This window comes from Astyanax mexicanus, chromosome 9, assembly GCF_023375975.1.
Source record: "Astyanax mexicanus isolate ESR-SI-001 chromosome 9, AstMex3_surface, whole genome shotgun sequence".
NCBI lineage: Eukaryota > Metazoa > Chordata > Actinopteri > Characiformes > Acestrorhamphidae > Astyanax > Astyanax mexicanus.
In genome coordinates, this window is record NC_064416.1 from 28,011,279 (window position 1) to 28,024,150 (window position 12,872).

The 12,872-nt window shown below is 39.4% G+C and overlaps 1 protein-coding gene and 1 long non-coding RNA gene across 4 annotated transcripts in view; one reads left to right on the plus strand and one right to left on the minus strand.

Moving 5' to 3' along the window:
* st8sia2 (ST8 alpha-N-acetyl-neuraminide alpha-2,8-sialyltransferase 2) overlaps positions 1-8,002 on the minus strand; it is a 29,718-nt gene extending 21,716 nt beyond the window's left edge. Inside the window, exon 1 of the mRNA XM_022679738.2 lies at positions 7,627-8,002. Coding sequence (XP_022535459.2) covers positions 7,627-7,724 — 98 coding nt within the window. The 5' untranslated portion in view covers positions 7,725-8,002. The remainder of the gene's footprint in view (positions 1-7,626) is intronic.
* Positions 1,056-6,320, plus strand: LOC125804582 (uncharacterized). 3 transcript variants are annotated; one of them, XR_007440699.1, is made up of 5 exons: positions 1,056-1,324; positions 3,293-3,462; positions 3,584-3,648; positions 5,300-5,398; positions 6,078-6,320. It is a non-coding gene; the product is annotated as an uncharacterized LOC125804582 (long non-coding RNA). The 3 variants fall into 3 exon arrangements; XR_007440700.1 differs by lacking the exon at positions 1,056-1,324 and adding an exon at positions 1,703-1,769; XR_007440701.1 differs by lacking the exon at positions 1,056-1,324 and adding an exon at positions 2,843-2,857.
* Positions 8,003-12,872: the final 4,870 nt, after the last annotated feature.

A 12,872-nucleotide genomic window follows, 5' to 3' on the forward strand; every position in this document is an offset into this window, starting at 1 on the left:
TGCAAGACGCGTGCACTATCTGAACGTCTAAGTAGGACCTCAACTGGACGTCATTGGACGTGCAAGACGCGTGCACTATCTGAACGTCTAAGTAGGACCTCAACTGGACGTCATTGGACGTGCAAGACGCGTGCACTATCTGAACGTCTGAGTAGGACCTCAACTGGACGTCATTGGACGTGCAAGACGCGTGCACTATCTGAACGTCTGAGTAGGACCTCAACTGGACGTCATTGGACGTGCAAGACGCGTGCACTATCTGAACGTCTTAGTAGGACCTCAACTGGACGTCATTGGACGTGCAAGACGCGTGCACTATCTGAACGTCTAAGTAGGACCTCAACTGGACGTCATTGGACGTGCAAGACGCGTGCACTATCTGAACGTCTAAGTAGGACCTCAACTGGACGTCATTGGACGTGCAAGACGCGTGCACTATCTGAACGTCTGAGTAGGACAGCTGTTGGACGTCAGAAGACGTGCAGGATGGGTCCACTATCTGACTGCTGGAATATTTGATTAAAATCAACTAATCAAGTCCACTGGATGTTATCTGGAGGTCCTACAAACGTCCTGGATGTTATCTGGAGGTCCTATATACGTCTCCTCAGAGTCCGGATGTTATTTCGTGGTCCTATGCTATTATTGTAGCTTAAAAATTAAACACAAAATGTGATGATGCAAAAACGTTTATTGTAACAATAATAAAACATGAAACTGTGAAGAAAACTGTGATGAACTGATCTTGAACGTGTGGTGGTTCAGGGTCTGATCTAAAACAGAGATAAATCTGTCTCTCTAAACAACAGTTTTATATTTTTTGGTTTGTTTGTGTTAAAATAAATTAATTTAAGTCCATCTCAGAGTAATTTTTTTTTTTTTTTGATGAAATGACACATAAAATCATGTTTGCGCGCTGTGTGCGCTATGGAGTTTGGAGCTTTTATTTTGGTGACAGCGCAACACATCCTGACGGACTGGCATGCCCCTCCCCCAGCCATTAGGAGACCAATCAGGGCAAATTACGTGTCAGTGTTTTCGTCTGAGGGTGGACTATTGGTTGAAATAGGTGTCAATCACTTTTGTGACGCTGGAGAAAGGCTATGACCTGATTTGATTGGACAGCCCTGAACACCAGCGTGACCCAGCGCTCACGCTATTGGTTCAAAAGACGATCACTCAAGAAAAATAGTGGTTTGTGGACCAATAAAAACCACAGAATCTAGAAGAGGACAACTAAACGCGTGTTTGTGAGGAGGAGTGAGCAGGCGAATAAAGGACTATTTTTTCTGCGGTTCAGTGCTGTATTGTGGATGCTGTGATAGTAAGTGAATTTTCTATAATATAATCTGATGTTATTTTACATACTAATACTATTTTATAAGGCTATTTTGTCGGGGAGGCGTGTTCCTCATGTAAACACTGTGAAAAAACAGGCTGTATTCAGTTGGAGATTTCTGGCGACTGGTTTCATGTAGATGGCTGTAAATTTGCATGCAGGTAATTAAAGTAGTACTAATGAATATGAGTCAGTTAGTTGGTTGGTGTGTTTAGAACTTTTGACGATATTAAGCATTCTAATTTACATAGTCAGTACGGGCCCGCCGGCGGGCCCGCTAGAGGGCGCTGCAGTAAGTAGAGGGAGCAGCATCAAAGGGGCGGGACTTAGAGCGTGGCTTAGGCAGACAACGGGATGCAGTTCTCAGTTTAATCTGAGAACTCAACCGGAGCTCACCGTCTCTCTGAGTCTCTTTCTATCCTGTGTTCAGGTGGGATAATATATGAAACTGTACGTGCTGATGACTGATTGTGTATATGTGTGTATTTTAGACGGATTTAAAGTGGAGAAAATAAGCCGCTATGGCCTCGTGTGTGATGAATACCCAGTCTCTGTTAGCCTTAACTACTGTGGCCTGCTAACCACGCGCGTGGTCAGCGCTACTCTCTACGGGGGTCCCGCTAGCATTAGCTCGCATTTACTAGCCTCCGCTTAGCATTAGCTCGCATTTACTAATCTCCGCTAGCATTAGCTACCCACTTTCGGTCACCATGTGCTCGTTCGCCGCCATTTTGCGCGCGTATGAAAGCTGCGCTTACTCAGTGCCTGGCTGGCACTAGTACCATGACACTCGAGCTAGCCTCCGCTCACATTTACTAGTCTCCGCTTAGCATTAGCTCGCATTTACTAGCCTCCGCTTAGCATTAGCTCGTATTTACTAGCCTCCGCTTAGCATTAGCTCGCATTTACTAGCCTCCGCTTAGCATTAGCTCGCATTTACTAGCCTCCGCTTAGCATTAGCTCGCATTTACTAACCTCCGCTAGCATTAGCTCGCATTTAATAACCTCCACTTAGCATTAGCTAGCATTTACTAACCTCCGCTAGCATTAGCTCGCATTTAATAACCTCCACTTAGCATTAGCTCGCATTTAATAACCTCCACTTAGCATTAGCTCGCATTTAATAACCTCCACTTAGCATTAGCTCGCATTTAATAACCTCCACTTAGCATTAGCTCGCATTTAATAACCTCCACTTAGCATTAGCTCGCATTTAATAACCTCCACTTAGCATTAGCTCGCATTTAATAACCTCCACTTAGCATTAGCTCGCATTTAATAACCTCCACTTAGCATTAGCTCGCATTTAATAACCTCCACTTAGCATTAGCTCGCATTTCGCGCGCGTATGAAAGCTGCTCTAACTCAGTGCCTGGCTGGCACTAGTACCATGACACTCGAGCTAGCCTCCGCTAGCATTAGCTACCCACTTTCGGTCGCCATGTGCTCGTTCGCCGCCATTTCGCGCGTTAGAGAGCCATACTAGTCACTCCGACTCAGTAAACAACCAGTAGAAAGGTAAAGAGGGTCACTGAGCTCAATAAGTGCTTACTAAAGAGCCCAGTTTAATTAATTTGTTATTAATTTAAAATGTTTTAGGGCAATAAAAGGATCATGTGTGTAGTTGCTTATTATTGTCTTAGCTGACTAGGTAGACTTGTATATTAATGAAGGTTGCTCTTACTCTTCAATTAAATGTTATGGAAAGGATTGCTATGTGCTGTTCTGTCATGTGAGATGATCTGTTATTTTTTTACCTCATATTTGTGCCCAAATTCTACCTTTGTTTAACCCAGCCACAGGCAAAACACACCTGATGTTAACGCCATAGTGAATGAGCCTCACCATTGACTTTCTGGATGGAAATGGAGGAGGGATAGTGGATTGGGGTGAAGGCTTAGAGGTGGAGGGACGAAAACATGAATGCAAGCACAAACGTCTCTTTGTTTTCAGAGTTTCAGAAAAAAGTCTTGGCCAAATTGGTGGATATCCACTTAGAGGTCAGAAGGGTGGGAAGAAGTGAGCCTACTCTTTCATCTGCCAATATAAAGCAGCTGGAGACAATGGAGGAGTTTGAGAGGGAGGAGGAATGCCTCAAGGACAAGCCAACCTTTGAATACCTGGTATGATTTGCAAGTGATATGTTGTGTGTCATTTATCAGTATTATTTGGGTATATGTCAGTAAAAGTGTTATAGCTACTGTTCTTTCAACATTGCCAGTAATTTCACCCTTTCATTTCAAGGTGTTACAACTTGCAAGAATTGGTGGGAAAGATGTAAGAGACTGTGTCCACAAAATTCTTGACAGGTATTTTCCACAGTATGAAACACATACAATATACACATACAACGAGTCAGACATTGTTACAATTCTTGTGACAGTTCGCCAATAGTAGCCTTGGGCCGATAAACGATATTATCGAATCGCGATAATTTAAGCTAGTGACAATATTAAGCGCATTATCGTCCATGCCATATCCACGTGTCTTCTACCACTGTTCCCTTATTTTAACCACGTTGTACAAGCAATTTAATCTATGGTATATCTGTAGCAACAAAAAAAAAACAAATAGGGAATGCAGAAAACTTTTGTTAAAGAAGCAATAATTAAATAAAATAATAAACAATAAAAAAAAGAAATTATTAAATAAAGAAATAAATAATAATTAGGAATAAATTAACAAACAAAACCTAAAACAAAACAGCAATACTACTAATAAAATAATACTGACTAGGTAAATAGCAAACTCACTAACTTACTGAATAGGTAACTAGCGTTAGCTAACTCACTGACTAGGTAAATAGCTAACTCACAAACACACTGAATAGGTAAATAGCTAACTGACTAGCTCATTGAATAAGTAAATAGCTAATATCGTTTGGGAGAGTGCTGGAAGCTGCAGGCGAGGTGGGCGTGGTCAGTGTCAGATGGAGGGTTCAGGCAGAGCCTTCAAGCTGACCAATGGAGATTCAAGAGGAGCACCTCCTTCTAAGCCACACCCACACCAGTGTGTCAAAAATCCAGAAGCAAAAGCCTGAAGCAGAAGCAAGAGAGATTACAGAAGCAAAAGTCTTTAGCGGCAAAATCCACAAAAACACAAAAATGAAAGCAAAAACTGGCAAAATTCAAACTGAAATAATTTTGTAATAACTGCAAAAAATAATAAAATAACCAAGTATATTTAAAAATATATTTTTGCTATATTTTCTCTTTTGAATTTGCAACATATACTTCCTTTTGATTCTTAAAATTCTGATCGTGGATTATATTTTTTTGCGTAAAACTTTTGGCACAAAATTCACTCCATCTCATTCAAGTCCATCTCACCTGTTAACTTACTGCATGCTATATTTTCTATATAGCTGTCCTCAATCTCTGTCACGGAATAGTGTGTGTGTGTGTGTGGCAGCTGAATCCCGTTGTGTCTGTCAGATAGCAGACCAGAAGAGATAGCTACTTTATTTATCCCGAACGAAATTTAGTATAGAGTATAAAGCTGCAGACCCGGAGACTGCAGTTTCAGGACCGCAGCTCTAGGACCCTTCGCGACACTGCCACCTTTTAATATAATATCACCACTTACAGATTTAAAGGCTTATTTCACCCAAATATCACCACGTTAGCTAACTACTTACAGATTTAAAGGTTTGTCACCCAAATATCACCACTTTAACTACTTACAGATTTAAAGGTTTATTTCACCCAAATATTACCAATTCAGTTAACTACTTACAGATATAAAGGTTTATCTCACCCAAATATCACCGCTATAAAACTTGATTTACTTTCCGAACTCACATTCCGACTGTAATCCATCGGGTCCACGACCACTTCGCTAGGTGGCAGGGTTGCGAAAATATAGGGTGCTAGAACAAATATACTCACCAGTGCTACAGTTGCTGTAGGTTACATACCCACATGGAGTATCTAAATGGTGCAATACCTGATTTTTTTTTAGGCTCTTCACCAACCAGTTGATGGCAAAGTTCAATATGAAGGGGAAAGGGAAGAAGCATAAACTGCCTCTGGAGACAACAAACATATAAAGCAATAAGAGGTATTCAGCATTTTCCTGATGTTTTTTTAAATATTTAATAGCATCTTTTTCTATTCATATTTAGTACCTCAACTTTTTTTTCATTATGAACATTTTCTAAATGTAAAGTCAGTGGTTTAGCAAAAATCTCAACTGATTGAATGCTCAATTGATGGAATTTTATTAATGAAAGTTAATGTTTTGTTGAATGAGAATATTAAGCGACAAACTATATTATACAAATGTACATCAGCCTTGACTACTTGATATGATGTTAATATAGACTGAAGCAGGGTATATATTACTTTCATTTAAATCCATAGGATAATTAGATATTTGGAAGAAATACCTTATTATTCAAACATCTTAAAGATTTTTGTGTCTGAGTTGTTTTATTTTGTAGTGGCAGATGTATCTATGCGGGTTCTTTCAATTTGTGACTGTATCTCTTAATTGAAAGTCACCATTTTTTGCAGTCTTGTCCCTTTCCAGAATGCACTTTATTGATTTAAGTTAACTCCATCTAACTTAGTCACATGTATGCTGCTGTGCACCCCATTAATCAACATGGGTCTTTGCAGTATTAGCACTTGATATTTGACAGGGCAAATCTGGATGTTTTCACATACAGAAATGAACATGAATTCTATGATGTGACCACTCTGGTTATCTTTTAATTTTGTTTTAAAAACTCTTGCAGCGGCAGTCATGAAGTGGGATAAAGAAGCTACAGAGGCTGCAATAAAGCATCATGCAGCAGACCATCTTAAACATGCACCTGGGAGGAAGGGAGGAGGAGGACATGTTTGTTTTTAGTTCATTTAAAGTTCCATGGGACTCTGTTCTGTCATTTAAAAACAAGGTGTTGGTGTTTACATTTTGATACATAAATGCAAATATTGTTTTCCTAAACCTCATTAAAGATATTTCTCATTTTATAAAATGTGTCATTTTTTTAAGTCATGCATATCCAATTGTAAGGCTGCACTGAAATCAGAGTGGTGTTATTAAATACTTGGAACAATAGTAGGATGAGACGAACAAAACATGGTTTTCAATAATAAATTCTTAAATATCATAATATTTCATACATGATTTTGAACTGTATCTGATCATAAGCCTGTAAGTGATATTGAAAAGAAGTCTGAAATGACATTGTTTGAACTTCCATTTTGAACCCTATAAAGACGTTTTTTGGACATCCATAGAAAACGTTTAGACACGTCCAAAAGACGTCAAAGCAACGTCTTTGTTAGACGTTCGAAAGACGTCCACTGAAAAGCCAGAATGAAAGTTTTTGCGACGTCTTTTTTTAACGTCTTTTAAACGTCTATTATTGACGTCCACTGGACGCCAGCAACAGACGTTCAAAAGACGTTAAAAAAAGACGTCGCAAAAACTTTCATTCTGGCTTTTCAGTGGACGTCTTTTGAACGTCTAACAAAGACGTTGCTTTGACGTCTTTTGGACGTGTCTTTGCTCAGTGGGAAGCTAAAGATTGAAAAAAACAGATAATTTTCTTCTTCTTTCTACCCAATTTTCTATGTTCAAATGTAGCCTGAAACGGTCAGAAAATTGAACTAATAAAAGTTACACCGACCAACAACATCTGTAAAAAGTGCTATATAAATCAATTTGATTTGATAAGCACAACCTCACCCCTAGATAGCACCTCACGACTTATACCCGTAGTCCCCTGAGATAACAATTTGTGATCAATGTACACACTGCTACCCTATTCATATAATATATCTGATTGTATTTAAAATACATTGCTAACACTGCAGTGCAATATCAATGTAAACTGGAATGTATTGCTGAAAACTGGTATACACTGATATATTGGTGAGGAGGTCCAGTCAATTCTGAACAAATACAGTGTTGCATTCATTCAATGCCCCCGTCTCCCACGCTGATCAGTGAAAACAGCTATTGTCTCACAATGAAAACACTTATTTACACACTGAAGAGCATTTACTGAAGAACAGAGGGGATACACAGAGTGAACTGACTGTTATAAACAGATACAAAAGGAGTTATCTCGCCTGTTAACAGGACAGAGCTGAAGTTGGGTCTTAGTATCATTTCCGTTCCACCTTAAATGTTGCAGCGTTCACTGACAGGCTTCGATACACGCGCCAGACCGCAAACACTGCAGCTTTTAAGGTGGAACGGAATAACTGGAACAAAAAGCCCCTTAGCTTCCCCCATTTAATACAGGGTCAGTCCTGATAACTCCGGACACTTACACCATCTCCTCTTCCACTTCAGACACGTCCACCAGGATCAGAAACATCACCACAACCGCCGCTAACCCCAACAGCAGGATCCTCCACTCAAACGGCATGACTCCTCCGAGCTGAGGGTCCTCTCAGGTCCTCCGGGGGGCTGTTTAAAACTGGTGGTCCACAGGTCTCTCAGTCTGAGCTCAGCTTTCAGCAGCGGGACGCGGTTCAGACTCGCGGCTCTGCCGGGGTTTGGTCAGTCAGTGCGCCCCGCCAGCAGGAGCTCAAACCCGGGGCTCTGTTCTCCTCCCGCCCCGCAGCCCACAGTCAGGATCGCTTCCAATATCCTCTCTCTCTCTCTCTCTCTCTCTCTCTCTCTCTCTCTCTCTCTCTCTCTCTCTCTCTCTCTCTCTCTCTCTCGAACTCTCTCTCTCTCTCGAACTCTTTAACTGAAAGTTTAAATACTGACAGTAAAACACGAGACAGATCCGGTCTCACTGCAGCTAAGCGCATAACAAACATGTTGGATTATTAAAACCACCTCTCTCTCTCTCTCTCTCTCTCTCTCTCTCTCTCTCTCACTCACTCAATCACTCAATCACTCACTCACTCACTCACTCACTGACTCTCTTTTTCTCTCACTCACTCACTGACACACTCTCTTACTCTTACACACACACACACACACACACATCTTTTTCCGGCTTAATTCACTTTTTGTTTTCATTCTTTATTTCATAGCATATTGTATATGTGTTTAGTGCATTAACCTTGCTTGTCATAAAAAAACATAATCTAATTACACTAAGCTACAGCAAATTAACTCTCCAGCCTCCCTTTAGCCTGGACTCCATTCACACCACCAGTAAGTAAATCCCACTGACTGGCTTTTGTCATATATATTGTATTTAATTTTGGCCATGCTTGGTCAGGCTTGGTCATGGTAGTCAACCAGAAAGATTGTAATGCTTGGTTTTGGTTTTGCTGGTAAAGTTCAATCATACTGGTCATCTAACTTGATCTCGCTGACTGTAGTCAATGTAGGCCTGCCTCTATTTTGTAAAAAATTATATCCTGCAGTTTTTGCATATTTTTTTTGTCTTTCAGGTATATGTGATTTTACACGCCACTGGACTCCATTCACACCATCAGTAAGTACATCCTGCTGACTGGCTTTAATAATATATTGTATTAAGTTTTGGCCATGCTTGGTCAGGCTTGGTCATGGTAGTCAACCGGAAAGATTGTAATGCTTGGTCTTAGTCTTGCTGGTAAAGTTCAATCATACTGGTCATAGCTTGATCGAGCTGATTGTAGTCAATATAGGCTTTTCTTTATTTAGTAAAAACTCGTATCCTCCAGTTTTTGCAATTGTTTTGCCTTTCAGGTTTGTGTGGTTTTACATGCCACAGTCATAATACATTTTTACATTACCATTTTCTTGGGTTGACTGTTCTTGCTCAGAAGGTTAGTGAAGTGGCCTTGTTGATCCCCTGAAACAAAAGGATATGACTAAAATGCCCCTGAGCAAGGCACCTCAACTCCCCAACTGCTCAGTAAGTCCAGTATCTAAGGCTGCACACCCCTAAGGCTGTATTTGTGTGTCTGTGTGTGTTCACTGCACTAATGGAGTAAATAAACTAAATATTTTAGCACAATTTTAGGAATCCTTTATAGTAAGTTAAAGCTCGAATGATGTGTAATGCTTAGAAAGCACAGCCTGAACCGATCCCGGAGCTGCTGGTGGATGATACTGTCTTGCAAAAAAAGTGTGCAAAAAATGTCTGCACACACAGCGTAGTGACATTGATCTAGCTTAACTATTCTGTAAAAGATGACAAGTCAGTACAGCAGAGAATAGTTTATTTATTGCATTCCCCTCATAATTCTAGCATTGCATCAGCAGTTCGGCTGTTGATTTGAGGACTTGACAAGCAGACAGTGGAGCAGCTTGCCTACATAACACGTTTTCTTTTTAGAAGCTACAGTCATCTGTACAGGAGCTGGCTGACACTTTAGTATCCCACGGATGCCTTTATTTAAGAGTGCTAGACGGATTAGAGTCAGAAACATGTTCTCTGAGCACCAAGAAGAAGTAAATATTTCAGCACAGGCATTTTGGGTTTAAGTCAGGGCGTCTTGGCAAATTTTAAGAAATCTAGTTGCGCTTGTACTATGGCTTAAATTGCATCTGTTGAGATAACTGTCCACCTTATTATTCGCATTTGGTTAGCACAATCTCCTTTCAGTGCTGGGGTCCTGGGTTCAAGTCCCTAGCTGGTTGAAATTCCCATGGGACCCCAGTTTCGCTCCCAGAAACGTACAGTAGGTAACTTGGATACTCTAAATTTGCCCAGGTATGTGTATGTGTTTGTGAATGTTTGTATGACTGTGTGCACAGATATAGACCTGTGTCAATTCCTCAGTTGTTTCTGGTTGAGATTACACTGTGCACGTTTGGCTGCCGCATTTAACCAGTGTTTGTTTGGATTGTAAAGCATCCTTGGGTTTCTAGAAACATGCCATATATGTGTAACTTAGTCAGAAGTATATGCATTGGTTGTTGCCGACAATTGCCTTTTGGCGTCTTTTTTAGACCCCCAAACTTCCACCACTCTAGATTTGATTAGGTTATTGTATATCATGTTGCGAATGACTCAAAAGACATGTTGAAATCCAGATTTAAATATACAGAGTAGCCAAATTTGTGGTTTCTCGATTTTATGTCACTCAAAAATCAATCTTCACACAGTCTAGATATGCCAAAAAATTGGATTTGGGCTGGCACTTTGAACACAGTATTAGAGAGGACCACTCTGTATCATAAAGGCTCTGCTAAAGCAGTGTTTCATGGTCTGGAGGCTGCTTTAACAAATCCACTTTAACTCAATAATGGCTGGTTAATGGGAACAGTAAAAAAAAAAAAAAGGCTTAAAATGGCATGGCAGTGGGCATCCAGGGCCAAGCTTTAGCTTGATAATGAAAGAGTTATTATTTACTAATAATAAAAATACACACATTTTACAATTGAATACATTTATTTTTTTTGATAAAAACACACATTACATCACATGGGTATTACATACGTAAGTATTCCACAGTTAACTATCAGTGGTATTATAAGTGTAGGTGATTGGGAATGACAGCAACAAAAAGTGATAGATCTCCTAAAAATCAGTTTTTATGCAGTAAGGTGAGCCATCACTTATTATCTCTTGGTCAGCCATCCTCAGGGAGGTCAAATTTCACATGCAGGCCCATGCTACGGTATGAGAAATCCTCGTAGACTCTCTTCAAAGACAAACCTGAGTACCAGTGAAGCCTGTGGAGGGCATAGGTGGCAAAGCATAGAAATCTTATGGCATAAATCATGTAAAAGGTTGTTTAAAGCACTCAGGCACTGAGTGGGTCATGCCCTCCTGCTGTTCTTTGAACTAGAACTAGCTGCTCTATAGCTTGCTCAATCATTACATTCATTTATGAAACTAATTCATTGTTTTAGCTTAACAGCACCAGGAACATTGTATGTATAACATGTATTAACATTCTCAATTGAAGCATTAAACTTTTTCTCACTTTTGAAGTCAGACAAACAGGTGTTTTAACAATGTGTTTGTTGCTTTAAAATTATTGCTTAAAATGACAAACATAAAACAAGGGATCATTTTGTCTTTTAGTTTGCATATAATATACAAAGTGGTAGCTATGGTATTCCAGAGTGCTAAACGGTTAATGTGGTGTCCCAGGTGGTTGCGATGATGCTGCGAAGCAGTTACTAGTCATTGTTGCCATGGTGTTGTTGACTGGTTGATATGATGTTGGTTAGTGTCTACTATGGTAGGTAATGCATTTGCTGTGGTGTTCTTATTTGACAAATAATTGGTTGCTGTGTTATTCCTAATGGTTGTGCTATGGTTTCCCAGATGGTTGCTATGGTGTTGCTAAATGAATTCTATGGGTTGAGGAGTAGGTTGTGTAAGTGTATGTGCAACTATATTAATCTAACTATATTTAATTAACTTTGTACAAACCCCTAAAATGATCTTTATCTTTGCAGAGCGAAATGCAACACAACAGCATTGTGCATATTTTGGATGCTTGTAGGCAGTTTTGCTCTAGCGTAATCATAACATGTCATAGCCAATGTACAGTGTGCATGCTTGCTATACCTGACCCCCAAGTGTTAAAGCTGGGCTGTATTTTTGCCATCTGAGAATCATTTGTGGAACATTTGAATTTTTCTCAGAAGAGTGATGGACTATAAAACTGAACTTCAAAGTGACCCTCAATTTTAAAAGTCTATTACGGTCTTGCCTGCTTTTTCTTTTTCCTTTTTTTTTTTTTTTTTTTTACCTTAACTTAGATCGGGTTTCCTAGTCCTGCCTCTGAAAGAAGCAGCATGAGTTGAAATGTAGATAGATGAAAAAGAAGATTGCATTTGACCAGTGAATGGGCACAGCATGACAGCACAAACTAAATACACAGTCACAAGGATGTATAAGGGTGCAATAGTGAGTGTTTTTACAGTCATGCCGTACAGAAATAAAAAAATGGATTGCTCAATTTGAGATACACACAGATTAATATCTGTGATTAACCACCATATTTCACATTCTTCAAATTGTCTCTGATTTACCCTCTCATTTGTATGCATGTGACACCCATAGAGTATTTGTATTGGTCATTTTCAGGAGACTGTACCTTTTTATAATAACTGTACCTACTTTTTTTATCTTTTTGGGTTTTTTATATTTGAGTTATGGCTCATTTAAGACTTCAGACTTTTTATCTTTATTTATTTTTTATTTTTTTCTTGTGTGCACAACTGAACACTAGCCAGCATGCCTATGGCAAGGCAATGTGAATTCGAGCAAGAGGTTTGAGTGTGGTCTGATAGTAGGAGTTAGATGGATGTAACTCTCTACTTTAAAAGTTATGTGGGTTTTTAATTTCTACAGTTAGAGGTGTGCCATATCGTATTTTGCGGAATAATATCACCAACATTTTTAAATATTGTGAACAATATATTATACCCTGAAATATCGTGCCATATCACCCACCCTTAATCATCACATCAGCAGTACTACTTTTTTGCTGTTTTTTGTAAAAGAAAAATTCACACTGCTCTCATATCTAATTATACTATATATCTACTAGAGACAGATTATATCTTTCCAGTTTCATTCATTTTACTTTAATTCTGGATCTATGCAGATATTTGGAGTTCATTATTAGTATCATGACATTTTGGATCATTGACTTCTGTTACA